At 36.4% G+C, this 21,540-nt stretch overlaps 4 protein-coding genes across 7 annotated transcripts in view; 2 read left to right on the top strand and 2 right to left on the bottom strand.

Moving 5' to 3' along the window:
* On the bottom strand, positions 118-5,382 carry LOC105165690 (ribokinase). Of its 2 annotated transcripts, XM_011084781.2 has the most exons (13): positions 5,207-5,379; positions 5,032-5,083; positions 4,833-4,922; positions 4,396-4,473; positions 4,233-4,307; positions 3,973-4,025; positions 3,279-3,429; positions 3,056-3,166; positions 2,294-2,417; positions 2,062-2,159; positions 858-996; positions 500-552; positions 118-370 (listed from the first exon to the last, which is right to left on the bottom strand). In XM_011084781.2, exons 1-13 carry the CDS (start codon positions 5,308-5,310, stop codon positions 287-289), a joined length of 1,212 nt encoding a protein of 403 aa, XP_011083083.1. In that variant the 5' UTR covers positions 5,311-5,379; the 3' UTR covers positions 118-286. The 2 variants fall into 2 exon arrangements, with proteins under 2 accessions (XP_011083083.1, XP_020550041.1); XM_020694382.1 differs by lacking the exons at positions 118-370; positions 500-552 and adding an exon at positions 618-748 and having other exon boundaries at positions 5,207-5,382.
* On the bottom strand, positions 5,984-11,411 carry LOC105165689 (receptor-like serine/threonine-protein kinase ALE2). 2 transcript variants are annotated; one of them, XM_011084779.2, is made up of 9 exons: positions 10,863-11,411; positions 10,127-10,210; positions 9,749-9,853; positions 9,571-9,672; positions 8,934-9,314; positions 8,593-8,859; positions 7,667-8,056; positions 7,263-7,503; positions 5,984-7,065 (listed from the first exon to the last, which is right to left on the bottom strand). In XM_011084779.2, the coding sequence occupies exons 1-9, from the start codon at positions 10,909-10,911 to the stop codon at positions 6,345-6,347; spliced, it is 2,340 nt and encodes a 779-aa protein (XP_011083081.1). In that variant the 5' UTR covers positions 10,912-11,411; the 3' UTR covers positions 5,984-6,344. The 2 variants fall into 2 exon arrangements, with proteins under 2 accessions (XP_011083081.1, XP_011083082.1); XM_011084780.2 differs by having other exon boundaries at positions 8,934-9,302.
* Positions 14,145-20,671, top strand: LOC105165688 (WD repeat-containing protein 26). The gene is made up of 5 exons (XM_011084778.2): positions 14,145-14,359; positions 14,627-15,387; positions 16,910-17,011; positions 19,461-20,096; positions 20,207-20,671. The coding sequence occupies exons 2-5, from the start codon at positions 14,740-14,742 to the stop codon at positions 20,366-20,368; spliced, it is 1,548 nt and encodes a 515-aa protein (XP_011083080.1). The 5' UTR covers positions 14,145-14,359; positions 14,627-14,739; the 3' UTR covers positions 20,369-20,671.
* Positions 20,998-21,540, top strand: part of LOC105165687 (tobamovirus multiplication protein 2B) — a 2,433-nt gene continuing 1,890 nt past the window's right edge. Inside the window, exon 1 of one of the 2 annotated variants that reach the window (XM_020694399.1) lies at positions 20,998-21,372. In XM_020694399.1, coding sequence (XP_020550058.1) covers positions 21,240-21,372 — 133 coding nt within the window. In that variant the 5' untranslated portion in view covers positions 20,998-21,239. The remainder of the gene's footprint in view (positions 21,373-21,540) is intronic. The other variant, XM_011084777.2, reaches the window with a different exon arrangement.

Genomic DNA, 21,540 nt, shown 5'->3' with positions numbered 1-21,540 from the left:
TGTGACAAGACAACCATGTTTTCATTTCTATATTGTTATTATCACTGCCAAGTTGGGAAGTAGGCAGGCCTTTTATTTGGCTTAACCCCAATTTGAATATGAAGTTAAGAGCGCATGTCAAAAAGCCCATCTCAATAAATACTAATGTTGTCTTAATGCAAGAATTGCAAGAGGTATATAAGGATATCGGTCCAGAAAAACACTGTGAGGAATACTATAAGAAAAAGACCAAGTTGATGGCAAGATGCTGCTGTTCTTTTCCTACTGTGGCCATCACTTGGGATCTCTAGAGTAAAAAAGAACTCAACCGAGGATCTGTGCGGTGTGGAAGACCGGTTCGGGCTCCCAAGGCTCTGCAACCAATACCAGCCTGAAATTTGAGGAGCATTGGAGTGTAAGGAGCTTGTTCTTGTATTGCCATAACATATATATTAGATTAGATAGTAGTAACTTAGTCTTGATTTCAACTGTTTGGACACCATGAAAAGCTAGGACTAACCACTTGAGCAGCAAAAGGCAACATCTTTTCTGGCGGCATGTTGGCACAAAGGGCTACAAAGTTGAAACCAACAGTAAGGTAAATATAGTTTCAACTGAGCCAAACCGGTATGGTAAAATTTAGTGAGTCCTACCTGTCTGTGTCAAACAACTTGAGGAAAAGGACCTTCTTTGGTTAGCATTTTTTTGTGGGGGGAGGGATGAGGGATGTTGAAGGGACAGCAAAAAGACATGACGACATGATATGGAGCTATGACCGGAGGAAAACAGCAGATTCAATTGAACTAAATAATTGATTCAGCTACAAGCACAAGTGCTATAGGCTAATAGAAAAAGAGTAAAGTTATTGCTTTACTAACCATAAAGGACTGCTCCAATAAATGAATCACCAGCACCAGTAGTATCAACAAGTTCTGAGGGTGGAATCTTTTCAGCTGTTCCTAAAAGCAACCTGCCGCCCACAGTCCCTATACCCTTTGCGTGTAATTTCACCTGGCTCTAAAATATAAAATCACACATCAAACAAAACGAATGGGCAAATTTAGATAAAATTATGAGTAATCATTCAAATATTCAATATCCATTAGCAAAATGCGAATGACACCTAGATGTATGGTGAGAAAGAAATTTAGTAATTAATAGATGAACGATGTCATGCAATTTTGGCATTTCTACCCTAAAGCACCATATATGTTCAACAAACATAATGTAGAAGAAATTTGATATTCATAGAACAAAAAAGTATAAAGAAGAAATGCAATTATAAGAGAGCTATTGAGTAATATATAGCTAAGAAAGCCTGAAGAGAGACCACAAGAGCATAAAACAACTGCATAGTAAAATTTGTTTAACATCAAGTTTGAACACAGGAGGAGAATCAGTCAGCAGACTCTTTGCAATGATGACATCAGATATGAAAGTGATCGGTACATGAACTCTTTCATTAGCACATTAATTGTCAGGTGATGTACAGGGAAGGAATTCCAGTTTTATGGTACTCTTCTGTATAGTACTGGTCATGCACGTGTCTTTGAGCAGACTTCAACTTCAAACATGCTTCTCAAAACGAATAAGAAGAGGTCATCCTAACATATTGCCCAAGCCATTAGACGTTCAAGGGCTGAACTCCTCTATAGAAGCTGAGAATAAAGGTAAGAAATGTTCCAAGTGATGGTATAGGGACATTGTAGGAATAGAATTACTTGTTCTGTAGCTTCACATGTAAATAAGAGAAGCAAGTAGGTTAATAATAAAAGCTATTTAAGAAACTACATCAAGTTTATTAGTTAAGCAATGTGATTTTCTTTCCCTTAAAGTAGTTGATCAACAGATCAATCTTTTCTGCAAGAGGATGTAGGACAGAAGCCTTACAAGCTCATCAATGCACTAAGCAGTTTAATAATCATTATTTTTCTCACGTTCATAACAGAACACTTGAAGCTAAATAAGTACCTTGAGAGTTGAGATATGGAAATATCACCAACAAACCTAAAGTTGTCAATAATGTCGGGAAGTAAAATCGTTAAGGGAAAGATAAAGAAAATCTTAGCAAAGGGAAATTACCGATGATACATATGTTGGCAAGGTTGAGTTACTATCCTTTTTATGCTTGAGTGTCTCCAACAAATCATCCACATCAACTTCTTCAGACAGACCATTTTCTGCAATGAATTAAATGTTAAATAATATGCAAGATACACAGGAAAAGAAGTAGAGACATCAAAATTCCCTTGAGCATCAAACTCTTCAAGAAACAACTAACAATTGACAGCATAGCAGCAATATATTTACATACCACTTGACCTCTCCAGCATCACGCAGCCATCTTCACCTAATGTGACTACTACAAATTTGATATTTGGCAACATTAGAACCATGGAAACAAGTGCGCTGGGGATAGACGGAGCACCTGTCCATGCCTATGAGGAAAAGAAAAGGCAGAAGCTTATTTACGTTCTAGTATAAGATACCAAAGGTTATCATTGAAATTATAGTTTAGAGGCATGCATGACAGTTCACCCACTCATTTATACTAAACCCTTGCTATAGATTCCCAGCATGTCTGCATCAGAATAATGTTTCAGCTTCCGAATTATTTGTCTTCCCTTACAACAGTCTTGGGTGCACTCAAAATTCTAAAGTGACATTTGAGTCAATTGAATTGTCATTATAACACTGTTAATCATAACCTAACGATATGGCGTGAAAGCAGAGAAAAAAAACAAATACCAGCAGCATCCATCTAAAGTAAAATCAACCATGGCTCAGTAGACCCTTATTCATCTTGTCAAAAATGGTGGTTGACTCAAAAGGAATACAAATAAACAAGTTGAAACAAAGTGCACGTTTGCAGTCATGGAATGTTGAACACTCAATGAATGACAGACCATTTGAATCACCAATAGAGAGAGACCGGTCTACAGAAGCAGGGAATTCTGCGACTCACCACTGCAGCCAAATGGTGACAGCAAGGTGCAACCATGCAACTTATCATTTAAATCAAACAACTTAGAAGATGAACATATCTGAAATAGAGTATAACAGCAGTCAAGCATGCCTGTGGAAATTTTGCTGAGCATATGACGTAGCTAGACAAATTCAAAAGTTCATCCAACCCTTCTCTTTTCCTTTCTGCATCAATTAGGATAGGAATACCACGGCGAGTTGCCTGCACTGGAAAATTAAGACAGGTATGGTTTACTCTCAAGAGAGTGCGACTATCAAATTGGCAGAGATAAAGACAAATTAAAGAAAACAAGAAAACGTCCAGTGACAATCACCTCCTGAGCCACAACTAAAGCAGTCTCATGCAGTCTTCCATCAAAATACACTAGCCTCGCACCATCAAGTGCTGCTACCAAATTAGATTCTGTTAGCTCTTGAGGTATCATGGGAGGATATCCTGGGGTATGAATACAAGTTCGAGTCTTCCTGTAAGAAAATAAAAATGATAGAATTGATGCTGCATATTGATTAGTATGAACTTCTCTTTCTTTTAAAGTAAAGTAACTAATTATCTATCATCATCCATGTTCAATAAAAGGCATAATAAAACTGTTGGATAGTTCAGCTCATGGAAAGTAAAGAAGGCTATTCAGTGCCACAGAATGCTAGAAAAGGACTAGATGGTCATAGCCATGGCCCCACAAATGGGAAAACTTTCTATTACATTATGCACGCAACTCTAGGCTACAAGAGTAGCAAGCTTATACTTGTGCCAATATGCTTTTAAGTTCCTAGCCAAAAATTTCAACATAATTACTGATTTCTCTATTGGGACAATCACAACATGATCCAGAAATAAGAGTTTCTCATATAACTTTACAAAAACTGAGAAACAAATGGCGTCTGATTTTATAAGTGAAACATTAAAAAAAGGGAAAATGAGATTATGAATAAACACAGGCAGATCAGTCAATGTCTGATGAGACCAACAAAGATATTAAAATAAGGCCACAAAGCTGAAACACTCACGTTTGGTCATCAACAATGATATAAGTGAATGGTGAATTGCCCCCTTCAGAAACCTAAAAGCAAAAAGAATGCATATAAAATTACAATCATAAGTAAACTCTATATATGGCCGTCAAACTTCATAACAACTGCTCGATTAACTACAAATTGTCGAAAGACTCTAATTAATTTCAGTAATAAGGCAGAACTGTTAACAAAGGCAAGCCTGAGAGTAGTATTGCAAATTACAAAATTTAAAACTTCATGAGTCAAACTCTTACCACAATAAATGATGAATCGACACCATCAGCCTCCAGCTCCTCCAAGATTCCTTTACCTTGAGGATCATCAGCAACCTAGTGAATAAATGCCACATTCAAACTGTTCATTAAGTTCATGAATCCCCAAACCATATCAGATGAGCAACAACAGGAATTAACAGACCTTGGAAATCAGCCTAGGTTTCAAACCCAAGCGAGCAGCACAAGTCAATGCATTCCCTGCATTTCCACCTCCTTGAAGCTATCCCCAAACAGACACAAACATACATACCCATTTAATAATAATGATAATAATATCCAAATCAATGAGCTCAAAAACAAGAGATATCTCTGTCCTGGTGAAAACACTGTGCCAGGCTCCTTTAAGTTAAACAGTTACTTCAAGGCATAAAAGAGAACAATTCTGCAAAAAAATTCATATTGATCTATGGCCACTTCCGACCAACGCAAACTAGCGTTTAATCAAGAGGGGACTTTGTAATAGCATTACTTAGGCAGGGACCGAAAAAGATAAGATGATAAAATGACATCCATCTCAAAATGAAAGAACCAGTAAAATAGCAGTATCAGTAACTAGTGTGGTAAGTAAAATAGCAACACCTTGGCGCTGGTGCTTCTAATCTTATCATCAGGGTTCGGATAAGAAGCCACTGCCGCCAAAAAATCGACGGACACTGCTCCGCAACCCAACTGCACAATCAAGCAGAACCCACTTCATCATATTTAAAAAAAAAAAACAAACAAACAAACACCGAATGCAGTATTCTCTTAGTGAAAACGTAAGAAGCATAGTAATTACAACAACGCGATTTTCTGGGAGAGGAGGCAGCGAGGCGGACGACATTCTAAACCTGAAACAACATAAGGCGCTAAATCAAGCTAATAGAAGAAATTTAGCAAATCTACTTTGACAATTAACACGAGATATGGCTTCAGAGGAAGCTGAAATGTAGGTATGATGTTTGAGAAAGTACCTCTGGGAAGATGGAGAATGAAGCGGGTAGGGGAAAGAGAATGCAGGTTTGACTAGAGGTACGGGCAGAGGTGGATGTGCGTGGAGTGTCATTGTTGTCGCCATTCAGCGTCAGCTGCACAGGAATCAGGATATGGAGAAAAATAAGAGAGAGTGGTTGCTCATGGCTGAGTTTGAAATTGTTTTTTCTGTTGTATAATAATAAAAAATATTGGTCTTTCATTTATTTTAATTCATAAAGTATTTTTGTAAAAAAAAAATTATTGACCATATTCATTTATAAAAAAAAAAAAGATTTTTATCCATAATCACTTCGTTGTTAAGGAAATCTAATCGTGCTTGGATAATAATTAGTTGTAGTAAAATTGTGTAGAACCGAATTCAATACAATGAATAAATTAAACTAATTATGGTATTAGTGTATAATTTAAAAAAATATTCAATCATATAATAAAGGATTTGATTAACATTTTCGAATATATTATCAGTTATTTAAAGATTTTAGTTAAGAAAGAAGGAATCAATATTAATGAAATAGTAAAATAATATATAATATGGTACTTATATTTGTTTATGTTTTTATTTTCAATATTTGAAACGATAATAAAAGTAAAAATATATTTACTTATATATATTTTTGTTGAAAATACATTAATCTAAGAGTTCAATATAATATAATCTCACCGACTGATCTAATATATTCTCATTTTACACAAAATTTATACAAATTTGAAAACACATATTTTTCACTTAAAACTAAAAATTAAGATTAGAAACATAAACAAAGGGGCTATTTATCCAAATTTCGACCAAGAATTACTCTTGAGCCCAATAAAGCATCCAAGGATTATGGGGCATGCAAAGAATAGAGTCTTCATCATATGCTCTTACAAGTTACAACCACTCCAAGCAAATTAGTTAGAAATTATACCAATTTGCATATACAACATGGGCACTCCAAATTACAGCTGGTATGTTAATGAATTTCAAGAGTAACAAAATTAGAAGCCATTGAACCCTCCAACTTTCCCCTATTTCAACAAGGAAATCCAGCGAATTTCAAGTAGTAAAACTACACCCGAAGAACCACTCATCTCATGCCAATGGTCCTCCGGCACTGTACAGTTTAAAAACACATACTATAGAGAACCTTCATACTCGTTATGGTTCCAAGCACGTTTTCCAAGCAGCCCCCCGTGCTCGCTCATGCTACCTTGTAGTCTATAAAAAGATCGGTTACTCCTGATGGTTCGCAAAGGACCTGATCTGTTACCGTGCCTGATTGGCAAGGCAACACCGCTCTCCACCAAACCTGAAGCTGAAAATGGTCTGTTTTCTAACTCTTCAAGAGGACCTGAACTGTACTCCATTGTTATGAAAGAGGAGGCTTGCCCGTATGTTAGACGAGGGGTAATACCACCGGCGTTCCACCAACTGCTATCAGAAGGGGCAAAATCACCCTTGAAGTCTGAATCACGAGCAGAGGATTCCTTCTGACTATAAGCATCTCCACAGGTCTCATCTGTGTCATTGTAGATGAGCTTGAGTGCCTGGACAACTTCTCCCATAAAGGGTCTATGAGTTACCTCAGGGTGAACGCACATGGAGGCAATGGCAGCGACCTTTGCCATGTCATCAAAATTATAGCTCCCAGCCAACGAAGGATCTACTAGTTGCTCCAAACCTTCTCGACTGGTCAGCAAAGGTCGGGCCCAAGTCACAAGGTTTTCTTGCCCAGGAGATTGAGACATGTCGACGGGTTTCCTACCTGAGAGCAGTTCTAATAGCACAACCCCATAACTGTAAACATCACTTTTGACAAGCAAATGTCCTGTCATTGCATATTCAGGAGCAACATACCTGCAATTCAGCATATAAATCTCGCGATATCAAGAAATGTCTTGTTCATAGCTTCTACGAACAGTTATATACCGTTTAACGAATTATGTACAGAAAGTTGTTCAAATCATGCAGCTAGGTTAGGCGAAAATTTCAGATGCGGTCGGGTTCAGGACAACAAAATATGAATTTAACAACATTAGGCAAATGGAACATACCCAAAAGTTCCCATGACTCGAGTAGATATGTGATGACTTCCTTCTGTTGCTTCCCGTGCCAAACCAAAATCAGAGACCTTGGGAGTAAAGTCATCTTCTAGCAAAACATTACTAGCTTTAAAGTCCCGATGAATAACACGAGGATTGGAATCTTCATGAAGGTAAGCCAATCCTCTTGCTGCACCAAGAGCTATTTTCAACCGTGCATCCCAATCAAGAGGTCCTTTACTTCTGTCAGCACCTGCAACATCAGCCACTGGATTGAGTCTAAAAATGCATTGCAAATATGCTTATCTGGCGGGCATTAGTGGGCGTGAGAAAATTTCTCTCTGTCTCTCCTAATTCTGATGATAGAGAACAAAATCATCAATGATATCATACACAAAATGAAAGACAATAAGTACCATGTAAGTGGGATTCAACACTGCCATTTGGAACTAGCTCATAGACCAAGCAGCGTGTTCGACCTTCAATGCATATACCAATTAGCTTGACAAGGTTACGGTGATGCAACCGGCTTAGCATCTCGATTTCAGCAATGAATTCACGGTCCCCATTTTGATTGTCCCGTGTCAGTAATTTCACAGCAACTTCAGTTCCATCCTCCAAGATCCCATGATAAACACGTCCAAATCCTCCTTCACCCAATACCTTTATTGGACTGAACTTTTCAGTGGCTTTCTCGAGCTCTACAAGGGTAAATGTTTTAACAGAGAGGACAGAAGCAGGCATGGCAGAAATAAGAGAGGCTGATGTTGAGCTGACAGGGCTACTTGACAGCATAGATCCTATTCCTGAAACACCCAGAAAATGTTGAAATGAAAAATAAGCACATCTAAAACATCAAATGCTTATGACAATTAGCAGACTATGAGAAAATGTGTCAGCATCAATCTGAACAGATATGACATCTAAATTAGCAGGACAGTCGAGATTAGGTAACCAGAAATTTATTATGAAAGATATCAAACAGGACATGAAGGTCCAGCTAATATCACTTCAGTAAGTTATGACATCTAGTGCATGCCTTGATCATTTAAGAATCTCACACTGACAATAATTTATATTCTTGACACGTTGCACAAGCATTTGAATACAAATGACCGAAACACCTTATAATGGGTTGGCATATATTTTTGGCACCCAAAATCTGTCTGTATAGTTCTCAACAACGAATATTAAACTTCAGCAATTTATTTCATACACGAATAGAGGGTGTAAGCTCAGCTCTTAATTTTCTTTTTATGTTGCCAATTCAGTCTCCACATATCATTTTGAAAACATGCAGAACAGCTCAAAGTCAAATCACAATTATAGCCTGCAGACATACCAGATCTTTTGTTTATAGATGGAGTGAATACTGGACCAACAGCATTGGATGGCATGCCAGCCTTCCTGCAGTTTAAGAGGACAGCAATAGCAGCAAAACAGATCACCAGGAGCACGAAAGCCGACAAAGCAATGACAAAGATTATTCGAGGGTTCATTTTCTGTTTCTTGCCAACGAAATCAGCAGAAATAGGGTATTGCTGATTTCCAGTGCTTCCCCTAGGACCCTCACCAGATACAATGCCAGATGGAGGTGATGGAGGGAGCCCTGTGCAATGTGTTTTCAGTATTTATAATGGAAATTATCATAATATAGCATGAATATAACAAGTTCTAGTTTACCTGGATAAGAAATATTCAATACATCATAATCACCGAAAAGGGTCCTGTTCAGAAGCACTTTCTTATGCAAAAATCTTTGATAAGTTAGGGTGGCAGTTGTATTATCAAACTTCTCACCCAACGGAACTAAATTAATATCCACCACTGTTTTTTCCTGATTTTGATCGTCAGCAGTTGCACCAATTATGGTCACTTGACTTTGTTTTAGATATGTGCCTGCCGCAACCTCAATCTCCAGCTCAGTGACCTCAGGAAAGATAACATAGACAGATACCCCTAGGAGAAGTCTGACTCTCATTGGAAATACACAAGCACAAGGTGAACCGAATGGAGCTGAAGTAAGTGGCTCCACGCAAGTTTGACCACAACCTGTCATATTCACTAATCAAATGTCTCTCATTACCAAATAGGGGAGTGAAAATAATGACTGGAAAAGAAACAGAAGGAAAGGAAAAGACGACTTGCACATTATGTAATCAAATGCTCTACAGAGGTGACTACTGCAGATATGGGCAAACCATGTAGTACAGGGCATTTCCCTAAAGCTTACCGTACATGTGCAGGACAACAAAACTATGACTATATTAATGCCAGAGACTAGGGGAGGAGCAAAAGAGATAACTTGTTAGAAAATTACCTGGTATAGTAGAAGGTGACGGAGAAACTGCATGGGTTCTGGTTCTGTGGCCATGACGGTGATGCCTAGGCAAGGTACTACGAGTAGGACTAGAAAGTGGAACTAAAGTAGTGTTCTGCATTAGGAAAACTCTAAAATTTTTGGATTAAGAGGTTGATAAGAAAAGAATCTTCATTACCTTGTGATGCAGGAGATGGAGCCGGTGCCGCTGGTAAATAGTTAAAATTTCGTCTTCGGACAGCAATAAATGGATTAAATGATGCCCGCATCAATGCCACGCCCACTGCAAACAGTAATATGGCATCTACTAGATTAGAAATGTTAAAAACTAGTTGCAAAAGACCACTGTGAATTGGTATTAAACCAAAAAGAAAAAGCCATGGAAAAATAAGAAAAGCATAAAAGCACTCCCAGACATCAATGAACATACATATCTGGTTCACACTGGATCTTTGCTTTGTGTTTTAGAAATAGAAAGGGAACAATTTCCGGAAAAGGCAATAGCAGGAAGTGTGCATGGATTTCATTTTAACAGACGGAAAGTTTGCTAATTTACCATGTTCTAGAGAATTCTTCCTTGTAGATGATGGTACAGATGGCAACTGGGATGGAGACAAGTAGATGGGCTGTGAAGGCGTCCCTGAAAATTGACAAAATCACAATTCACAAAGCTCTCAGACAGTGAAGATTTTCCTTTACTGAGCATGCCAATTGGGTCAAATTTGAATTTGGAATAGAAACTCGCAAAAGTAGAAAAAGAAGGTTACTGTGAAAGCAAGTGAAGCATATAACCTTAGTTAAGTGATAAAAAGCCATCCACATTTTTATATGAAGCCCCCGAATAGGATATATAACCACCTTTTCAGTGTATTATCATTCCAACCATAGTATATAGACTCAGTACCGTGTGACAGTAAGTAAAATGATTCGTGGTGATTGCGGATTCTAGAATAAATAAACTACCAGACTATCCGGATCATTTATCATTCCACCAACTTACTCTTGGCAAATAATTCACGCTAGTGGGTTCTTCAAAATGGTTAAGTGATTTATAGAAAAGTGAAAGAAGTTGTAGGCAAACATACAAGCTCAGAGTAAACCAAAATTTAACTTCAAATCGAGTTAAAAGAGCAAAGCGTTCATTCGTATCCACTTCGATTCATTCTCCCAGCATCTAAATTAAAAGATGATTACTTATCTCGAGGCCGTTCGCGTTCTTCTCCCACTATATTCTCAAAACTTAAGTGGAAGAACGTTTGTGGAAAACATTCAGCAAAAGGTAAAGGAAATACCGAAATTTGTAGGAAGCAGAGCGAGCAGAGGAAGAAAAAAGACGAGCATCTTCTCTCCAGAATGAAATTCACTAGCATTGTTGTTCCCAGATAACAATTTCTTCGTTGAGCACTCTACAGAGCTGTCTAGGGTTCTCGACTACCTCTTCCCGCCGACAAGCTGCATTCACTTCTCCTCGGAAATTCGAACTTCGCATATCGATTTTAGCACACTAAAACCACGAATTACTCAGTTGTAGCACGGCAGAAAGCAAACCCTAGCTCAAAAACAACAATGCAGCCAATTTCTGCGAGCAATTCACAGATCCACGAAGTGCGGCAGAGATCTGGAGCAAAATTCCCAGTAGCAGAGGGCGAAACATGAAATGCAGAGGAATGCGATAAATGGATCTAGGGAAAGCTAGAGGAAGAAAAGGAACAAAAAGTGAGGATCTTGAGGTGAGAATTGTGGGAGATACTGTAGAGAGAGAGAGAGAGAGAGAGAGGGTGAGTGGGAGTGGGGGAGTGAGAAAAAGGGAGGGAAGAGTTAGAGTTAGAGTTGAGTTAAGAGTTAGAGAGAGAAAGGTGGGGAGGTTTTAATGGCGGTGGAGCCACCAGCAGACTGTCTTGCGGGTAAAATTGAAGTGTGTCTGGTGCACTGCCCACTCATACGCGTGAGATGTACGGACCAATCAGAAGATTGTCTGCATTAATAATAAACTTTTTGCTAATCCGGCTTTTTTGCAAATTTGTCTTTCTTTTTCTTTTTTGCTTCTTTTGGCTTTTGACATTTATCTTTCCTAAATATTTAAATTATAAATAAATATCTTCCGATGACACTAACTAACAAACAAATAAAATTAGCAGTAAAATGAGTACCAAAATTTTAAATATTAAGATCTTTAAAAAATGTAAATATGATTTCCATTAATCTTGGCATATCATAAATAATAATAAGTTTCACAATTATAAATATTCTACAATTTTGGAATATGTAATTTTCAATGACTCGTCCAACTATATTCAGATAATGTTCATCTGTATTTATTCAAAATATATTGTAAGTCTATAGATCTTATAAAATATTTCATTAAAGTTTATAAAATATTAAATCTTATTTTAAAAATAATTTTTTAAAAATTGTGTGAACAAAAATTTATTCGTTTGAGGAAGTCCAGCTTGAGAACATTAGGTCTAGTTTTACGCAAGTCTTAGGATAAGAATCTACAAAAATCACATTAGCATTCTGACATACAAGTTAGAAAACAAAAAATATTAATTAAAACTAAAAAAGGCATAATAGGGAGTAACAAACCAATGCTAGAGAGTTTTAAGCAATAGTATTTTTGTGTGTGCAAATGTTAACAGAGTGTTGTCCTCTAACGAGCGGAAATGCGCCATGTTTATAATCCTCGCCCCATACCAATTGGAAGAGTGCAACCTCATTGGGACATAGAGACGCAGTTGTTGGTGAGAATGCACTCCAGCTATCAGGGGAATCTTTTTGTCCTTAGGTTAGGATTTTGACCACAGTAGAACTCCTTTTTTGACAAAAAACCCATCCATATTCGTGGGACAGTTAAGATAGATCCAACAACTTTCACAGATCTTCAAACATCCTCCATGGTTGAGAGATTACCCCTCATGCAGTTGTCCTAGTAATATTAACCGATGTGGCAGATGGATTGTTCCCAATGTTGACTTGGCCGCATGTGAGTGCCCCAGGTCCTTACGAGCCTTTCTTTGTCTCCATCAGCTTTCTTGCTTAATGGACTCCCTCCAGGATTGAGGTCCGATGACGATTGTCTCTTGTACTATTTGTAACCTTAAGTTTTCCTATAATTTTCTCCCACATTGAGCTTCTTTACAAAATTATAATATCTAATTTACTATTTTTTATTTTTCAAATAAATTAAATGAAATATAATTCATTATCCATCAATTTTTTTGAGATAAACAATCAACAATACATATTTTTTACAATACCAAACAATAAAACAATACATCATACTTTAAAATTACAATCACAAGAAAAAAGATAAATCTTAGGGTTTTCTTTTTATTTTATTTATATTCCGATAAACATAGTTAGAGATCATTATAATAACCTAAAATATGTTATATTAAGAGTTTTGAATATTACTGCAGTATATGTTTTTATTATTTCACCATAAAGTTGCATATATTGAAATTTTATATTCAGTACATTTAAATCCTTTTTAAACCTGTAGCATATATTTGAAATATATTCATTGATGCTAAATATATATATATATACCTTATGTAATTTAAAAAATTACATTTAATATATTTGAGATTTGCTTCCATTTAACAAATCAGTCAATCCATTAGTCAAAATTCACTGAATTTGATTATATTTATAAAAAATTAAATAAAATTTAATATTTATCTTTAATTTACTTAAACTGACTTATTGCAGGTCAAACAATATTTTTCGAAGTAAATCATCCTTATAACGAAAAAAATACATCTCCTCACATGCATTAAAGCGTAAAGACGTATGAAAGTGATTTGGTCATAAATAGATTTATTTTACCTATTGTAAGTCAGTAATAAGTCAGTCGGAGTAAATATAGATTTTTTTATAATTTTTTGTTAATATCAGCATATTCAAAAAGTGTTGACTAATGAAGGGACTTATTCGTTAGATAAAAGCAAACCTTAACATACTAGCATAGTGTTTGGTTTTTGTGTCTTGGAGTTTTTTGTTTTGGTATTTTAGAGATAGAGAAAGAAAAATAGAGATAAACAATATGCTTATGTCGGAGATAGAAGGTATGTTTGAATTTATGTTTTGAGGTAATATAAAATAGTTTAAAATAAGTGGTGGTGAAGTAAGTAGTGGTGTATGTGTGATGTTGGAATTTGAGATACAAAAGTTACTATTGGTTGTCATATCATGTCGTTTTTATATATATTTATATATATAAATGTGTATATATAATATTTTGTTTGTGATTGAAATAATATGTATGATTAGACATGTACTTGAAATGCAAAAAACGACAAAAAAACAAACAATCAAAACACACATAGACAAGGTGTAAAATGTTGCAATCTAAACATTGGATTGGTTTTGGCCCATCTTCGTCCAAAACATAGTGCAGATGCAATTTCTCTAATTATAAGAAATATTACACAAAAATCTTAAAAGATGAGAGTGTAATTATCCCTTTAAAATATGTAAATTTTATCAAATACAGCTTTTAAAATGCAGAATGACGTTTTACCTTTTTTTTTCTTGTTTTCTCTAATTGTAATTCGAATTCCGTAGGGAATAGCAATTTTTGGAAGTTGGACTAAAAAGTTCAACTTCCGAACAAATTATGTTATAGGATAGCACGCTTTTCTCTAGCTAGCTGACATCACATTCATTCTCTGCTCTTTCCTAATTTCACTCTCCCGCGAGTTTCGATCAAACCCTAAATTCTTAAATCTCATTTGCTTGAAGCGGACGACCAATCACTTGGAGAGTACAGTTCTATTGATTATGACGGGTGAGTTTCGATACTAATCCTGAAGTGTTACATTTTTTCAAGATTTTATTTTACTTTATCTCTTTTTGTTTCTTTATTGTTTCTGGATTGTGGGGATTTATTGTTTTACTTCATCTCAACAGAGAATACTGATAATTCTGATTCTTGATCTCTCTCCGCTTAGTTTGTGCCACGCCGTCAATTTGTTTGAACTATTAAATGATATGTTTCTATGCATGCGGTTTCCGGTCATGTGCTTATAGTTGCTTGAAAGTGTCCATTTTGCAGAAACATTCACCGGCTTTTTGTGACTATGGTGGATTGAAACTGATCACAATTGCTAAGAAGATGGAAATTTTATAGTGAATTTGGCTGGAGAATTTTTGGAAGTTATTGAGACAATGGAGAATATGGAAACTAGGGTTGGCCCAAAGGGCCTGATTAAGAAGCACGAGTTGGTACGAATCATCATTCAATGTTTATATTCACTAGGCTACAGTAAGTCTGCCGCCTGTTTGGAATCAGAGTCTTGCATTACATGTAAATCCCCAGAACTTGAATCACTTGAATCGCAAATTCTAAAAGCAAATTGGGATGATTGTATCAAGAGTCTTGATAAGATTAACTGCTTGACTAATGAGACAAGAGCTTCAGCATTATTCCTTGTTCTCAAGCAGTGCTTGTTGGAATGTTTGGATTCTGGCGACATCTCTCTGGCATTGGACATACTACAAAAGCAGCTTTCAGCTTTGAAGATTGGCAAAGAAAAGGTTCACAAGCTTTCCTATGAATTGCTTTCATTGAAGGGTCTGGGCTTGGGTTTTATTGATTATGATGCAGTTCACGAGTTGCGGAAAAGATTGCTTTCGGACTTGGAAAAAGTTTTACCACCACCAATTACATTGCCCGAGGGAAGGCTGGAACATTTGGTTGAAATGGCTGTATGCGCGCAGGTTGATAGCTGTATATACCACAGTTCGTCTGATATGATATCGCTGTATAGGGACCACCACTGTGATCGAGATCACTTTCCAACAGAGACCATTCAGGTTGAGTTATGAATTTCCCTTGCTTTTGCTGCAAAATCATAATCTTTGCATACATAAGATTCAGATTTGAAAACTTATTATCTTAATTCCTAGTAATAATATGGAGTGTTATGACTTTGATTTGTTAATGCTCTATATAAGATTGCAAAAGGGAAGTACAATGCTCTTCCTTTTGTAGATTGTCTATTCATAAAGCTTTATTTATTCCATTGATATGATAAACAATTAAAGAGGAAAGCCTGGATTTGGTTCGGAATTTAATTTTACTACCATAAGAGGAGAATGAATGATGTCTTATTGTTGTGGTGGTCTAAGTTTCATTTTGGCTGGAAGTGCCTCCATATAGCTGCAACTGATGTGGTGAATTACTTCATCTGGATCTGAATTTATTTCTTTACGTTACATTCTTCTTTTCTGTATGCTGAAACTCTGGACTTCCATATCCAGATGTTTTGAGAATGATAGCTGGAAATTGATGCGGTGTCTTTGTCATTAATTCCAAGGAAAAATTCTATATATTTTCCTGAATAATCTCATGATGTAGAACTTTGTAAGAAACAGAGTTCAGTATAACTTTGACATTAGAAATTGTGTATGAGGATGATGGACTTGGATGTTTTGTTTATTACAGTATCACATGGGTGTGTATAAACACTACTGCTTCAATATGGATATAAGTAGTACTTTTGTAGAACTTACAAGAACAAAGGGAAAGTTAGTTTCAGACTGTTTGAGAGTTAACAGACTCTATGAAGAAAACTATCTTCCACAAGAGCTAGTGAAATAAATACTTGGACTTAGTTGCTTGCTTCATAGTTGGACCATTACCAACAATACATCTTTAATAGTTTAAGTTTTATGGGGATCTGATTTCTGTTGGGTATTTACTATTTAGTTGGAGGTTCTTTTATGCAATGTTGTATGTTGCTTTTGAAGCTAAAACGAGAAAATCAATGAGCGATTTTAATCATTTCTAAGGAAGGAAATAGTTATTGTGACTCAGAATCAAATGTTGCCTCAGTTCATGCATGATGAACATGCCTTCAAGCACTAATTTCAGTTTCTTGTTTTCATGCACAATTAATTCGACCAACAGACTTGTGATACTAATAAATTATAATGACAAAAGATCGTTTGTGTTGTTTGCTTCAACTACTTTTTGTTTTTTCTGATTTTGTCCTTTTATTAATTTCAGTGATGAAGTTAGGTTAGAGCTTGCCAACTGCTTCTTATAACACAAGGTTGTATTGCTTTTCTAAATTCGTTGTTCAGGGTAGTACCTGCACTCAACTATATATAATTGGAGGACATTTATACAAATGTCTGTCCATAGTATTTTGAGATGGTGATGAGAATTTCAGATGGTATTAACCTTTTTACTTTTCGGTTTGATGTGCCATTTGTATATGTGAGAACTGAGGGGAGAAATTTAAGAAAACTATTGATTATATTTGCAGTGATGTGGGAATGTGTTTCTGCCTTCAGTTTGTTAAACTCATGTCTCTGCTTTATCTTAATGCAGATATTGACTAATCATCAGAATGAAGTATGGTTTGTTCAGTTCTCCAACAATGGGGAATATTTGGCTTCGTCATCAAGTGATTGCACAGCTATTATATGGAAGGTAAATGTTGTTCTTATCTTGCTTCCACTTCAGAATATCTTTGTGAAAAGTATTCTAGCTTCTGATCTTACTTGGACCATGTATACTGCTGAAGAATGCAATTCTTTAAAACTGACATATTGATATTGATCCTTCTTTCGTGCTCTTGTTAGCTGTCACTGCAATCTGACCCACTGCCATTACTAGGACTTCTCTTTTTGCATTTATTAGTACATAGTCTCTATAAAAGTATAGACTTACCTGCAGAGTTTCCAAAACAATTTACTGATAATTGATACCCTTCATCTCTTCACCTGCTGATTAGGCAGTAAGGTTTTCCATAACAATAAGATTGTCGTGGAGTTGGATTATGTGAACAGAGGTATATATTTAAGCTCAAATAAGTTGCTAGTTAGGATGGGGTGTGTGATTGCTAGTACACTGGTTTAATACCTCAAATACTGATGACACATGGTGATACATTTTTAGGAATTATTGCTTAAATGTTTAGTTCATTTGTAGTTAAGTGTAAAATTACCAAAATATTTTGAATTGAACATCTGTTTAGACAATCTATATAATCTATCAACTGTTAAATGTCTGTAGCTACTAATTCCCCCCTCATTCCTATTGTATATTGTCAGAGAGGTAGCACATCTATACAATTTCAACTGTAAAATCAGGTTTGATATCAGATAGTAAATTGAAAATCGATACTTACCTCCTACGTTCTTATTATGTGGCCTGCTTTCCGAAGAAAATGCATAAGAATGCCGTTGGAGAAGATGCAATCAACAATAGCTTTCTACCCTGTATCTAATTATACCTTCTGTTAGTTGCAGCAATTATAAAGCTACTCAAGGGATTATGCTTCTTACTTATTCCATTCATCTAACCCCTCTCACCCCAATAAATAAATAAAAGTGAGACATTGTCTAATGTACTGTGTGATGGTGATGGGGTGTATGGCAGGAGTCTAGTATTTGATTTGTTTACTTGTTCCTCTTTATAGGTCGAGGGACATTAAACGCTAAGATGGGTATTTGCCCAACTATAACCCCATTTTGGTTGTAATACTTTGTTTTTAGCTTAAGTCACTATGCTATGAAGCCCGAGCAACTTATCAAACAGTTGTCTGATGTGGACCCGTGTGTGCTTTTATTTTACTTTTTCACTATATCCTTTTGCCTGATAAGTTATACTGCTATGTTGGTTCCACTTCAATTAGAGCAGGCATTACTGTTGTTCTAGCTGCATGTGTAAGAATTACGAAAAACTTAAAGTGCTCTGCTTATCTCAGCATGCAGTGGCTACATGCCTATCTTTTCTCCTTCTGCAATCTTGTGTGATATTCCTGATCTATCCCTCTTATGTCTAAATTTCCTGAAAAGCAGAAACTATAGATACTTTAGTGGCTATCACTTTCATTGATGGATCTACAGAATATGTATGTTAGCAAATTTTTTTCCCCTATGAACATAAGAATTAAAATAAGTATCACCTGGAAATATGGTTTTGCCGTGTATCCAGGAAAAGAAGGCTGCATTAATGTACTTTCTTTTGAATTTTCCATTTATGTTTTATAATCTTAACTGGCTTAATGAAGGAGCACATAATATTGCTCTATTTTTCATTGATATCTTGCGCTCGGCTCTGCGATTTACCCGAGCAAGTAATTTGTAGTTTTTTCAATATTTTGATTCCTAATACTGAGGGCCCCTGTTGCTGCTTAAAAAGATCATGAAGACTGGTCTTGATTTTGGATTTTTTACATATTTGATTTTATGTTCTCGGATGCCCAAAGTTTAGGGAACTGACAGTTACTCCATCTGTGCAACTTCTTTTCCATTGTCCAGGAAGTTAAACTTTGTTAAGCATGCTTCCTGGTGAAGTTGGACACTTAATCTCTTAGTGGCTTGAGTGACTCCAACTGCCGAATCAGGTGAGGCATACATGTTTAGTTCCATGGTTCCGAAGATACTTAATGGGTATGGAGGCATTTTCTTCATAGATGCTCTCTTTCAATGTTTGTTTTACTATTGTCTTTTGTGATCATTCCCTGATAAGATATATTATAATTTTTACAAAGGGTGGGAATCTAAAGCTGGTCTCAGGAAATAGAAAAGTTTAATCCTTGATCTGTAAAGAACCAATAGATCAGAATGTGATCAATGCCAACCTCTGGTAAATAAATAAATAATAAAGAATGGACATTGCTGCACCTGATCGATCATTTCTTTGACCGGCTTGCGAACCTCTTACATTATCATATTTCTTGTTCTTAACTTCACTGGTCTTTGATTCTTTTCTCCAGTGGGATCAAGCTTCTTCATTGCACTTTAATTTTCTTCGTGTTTGACAGTATGGTATATTGCGCCATCATGCATTGTTACACTCATTGAGTTTTCTGTTTATTACAACTGGTTTAGAGGTTTTGCTGTTCCTTAGTGCTCTTGTTATATTTTTCCAGGTGCAGGATGATAATAAAGTAACCATACAAAATGTGTTACTTAGCCACAAAAATCCTGTCTCTTTTGTGGCATGGAGTCCAGACGACACTATGCTACTCACTTGTGGAAATATGGAAGTTCTTAAACTGTGGGATGTTGAGACAGGCACATGCAAGCACACATTCAACAATGATGGTTTCATTGTTAGTTCTTGTGCTTGGTTTCCTGATTCTAAGCGTCTCGTCTGTGGCAGCTCCGATCCTAAGAAGGGCATTTATATGTGGGACTGTGAAGGTAATGAGATTAAGGCATGGAAAGGGATGCGCATGCCTAAGGTTCTGGATCTTGCTGTGACACCAGATGGAGAAAATCTCATCAGTATATTTTCCGACAAAGAGATAAGGATACTGAACGTGACAACCAGCGCTGAGCGTGTCATTTCTGAGGAGCATTCTATTACCTCTCTTTCAGTATCAGGAGACAGTAATTTCCTAATTGTCAACCTCAACAGCCAAGAAATTCACATGTGGGACATTGCCGGAAAATGGTTGAAACCACTTAAATACAATGGCCACAGGCAACAGAAATATGTCATACGATCCTGCTTTGGCGGTTTGAACAGCATGTTCATTGCCAGTGGCAGTGAAGATTCCAAGGTACTTGCTCATACTAACTGCATTTCTTTATCGGGATCATGGTGTAATATGTATTTGGAACTCTGATTTTTGAGACGCAATTGAGCCACAGGTTTTGTGTTTTCTATCAGGTGTACATATGGAACCGTCGAAGTTCTAATCCAATTGAGATCTTGTCTGGTCACTTGATGACTGTAAATTGTGTTAGCTGGAACCCGAGACGGCCCGAGATGTTAGCTTCAGCAAGTGACGACAACACTATACGTATATGGGGACCAAGTCATTCTAAGTAGATAAAAATGGAGTAAAGCATGTTTGAGGAGGAAACTTATGTGCATATATATGCAGCTTTTCTTTTCTACTACATTTTTCATCTGTGATTCCCTTGTACATATCAGGTTTACTTGTTTTGGCATGTATATCCCAGTCAAATTGTAGTTCGATCCACGCCTTTTTTTCCTTGTTTCCTCTTTGTCCCACAATCTTTTTGTTCGGTTTGTTCTCCAAATTAGTTCTTCAAATGATTTTTTTTTTCTTTCTTGTTTTGCTACAGCTATTTAAATGATTGCTAGAAAGGAAGGATGATGGTTAATTTATGATTGTGTTCTTGAATATATTTTACTAATAAACTTGCTTCCATACTTGAATTACTAGATTAGATATGTTTTTTCTTTTATTATAACTTATAAACTGTAATGTCAATTTTTGAATTACTACCAATGGAGCAACTCGATACCTCGTGCAATGGAGTTAATGGTAATGGAGTAACTTGACAACTCATGCAATGGAATTAATGGTAATGGGATGTTACCAAGGGATTTGTAGATGATTATCAATTTGAAAAATTAGAATTTTTTAAATAATCAAAGAAAAATTTGTAATTCCCGTGAGATTGAACATAACAAGTAGAGAATGTTTAAAAATAATCTTCAGATAAAGACTCCTACAAGTGAATCCCCGAGGCTGAGAAAGGTCATGCCCGAGTGATTTATTCGGTCGCGGTGTATATTGCGTGTGAGTTGCAGGGAGGCTGAGAGGAATTAGAGCACTTAAAGTTCTGCCGTGCTGTTGTCTGATTCTTCTTTCTCCCCATTTCAATTTCAGTACCGGAGCTCCTAATTGTTATCGTTAACATAATTCCTCTCATCACAACCAAACGAAAGAATGGCAGCGCCAAGCGGCGGTGGGAGGAGGAAAGAATCGGCCAAAGCAATAGTGGCGGATCAGATTTCGCAATCGGTGCAGTCCACCTCAAATCTCCTTCACCTCATGCTCCAGTCATCTCCCTCCCATGCGAGTCTCTCTCTCTCTCTCACACACACACACCAGACACATTCTCTGTGTGGTTATGTCTGTTCGAGTGTGGCTATAAGTTGATTATAGTAAGATTTTGTCTCAGATGAAATTGTTTTGGTTCAAATTTTAGTTCAGTTATTAGTCCTGCACTGGATTTTGGTCCTCTCCG

Source organism: Sesamum indicum, linkage group LG6 (assembly GCF_000512975.1).
Source record: "Sesamum indicum cultivar Zhongzhi No. 13 linkage group LG6, S_indicum_v1.0, whole genome shotgun sequence".
In the NCBI taxonomy this organism is placed as follows: Eukaryota; Viridiplantae; Streptophyta; class Magnoliopsida; order Lamiales; family Pedaliaceae; genus Sesamum; species Sesamum indicum.
The sequence above is the reverse complement of the archived record's forward strand: the minus strand, read 5'-3'. Positions and strand labels throughout refer to the sequence as shown.

What these genes read in the sequence shown, in the direction of transcription:
- LOC105165689 (XM_011084779.2), bottom strand. Translation starts at nt 10,911, where the DNA reads ATGCTCGTCTTTTTTCTTCCTCTGCTCGCTCTGCTTCCTACAAATTTC. An exon ending in TCTGCTTCCTACAAATTTCG is followed by an intron (nt 10,211 to 10,862) that starts GTATTTCCTTTA and finishes GTCAATTTTCAG; the next exon opens with GGACGCCTTCACAGCCCATC. An exon ending in TCCATCTCCTGCATCACAAG is followed by an intron (nt 9,673 to 9,748) that starts GTAATGAAGATT and finishes ACACTACTTTAG; the next exon opens with TTCCACTTTCTAGTCCTACT.
- LOC105165690 (XM_011084781.2), bottom strand. Translation starts at nt 5,310, where the DNA reads ATGGCGACAACAATGACACTCCACGCACATCCACCTCTGCCCGTACCT. An exon ending in CATTCTCCATCTTCCCAGAG is followed by an intron (nt 5,084 to 5,206) that starts GTACTTTCTCAA and finishes ATGTTGTTTCAG; the next exon opens with GTTTAGAATGTCGTCCGCCT. An exon ending in TGCCTTTTGCTGCTCAAGTG is followed by an intron (nt 371 to 499) that starts GTTAGTCCTAGC and finishes CTCAAATTTCAG; the next exon opens with GCTGGTATTGGTTGCAGAGC.
- LOC105165688 (XM_011084778.2), top strand. Translation starts at nt 14,740, where the DNA reads ATGGAGAATATGGAAACTAGGGTTGGCCCAAAGGGCCTGATTAAGAAG. An exon ending in TTCCAACAGAGACCATTCAG is followed by an intron (nt 15,388 to 16,909) that starts GTTGAGTTATGA and finishes ATCTTAATGCAG; the next exon opens with ATATTGACTAATCATCAGAA. An exon ending in GTGGCAGTGAAGATTCCAAG is followed by an intron (nt 20,097 to 20,206) that starts GTACTTGCTCAT and finishes GTTTTCTATCAG; the next exon opens with GTGTACATATGGAACCGTCG.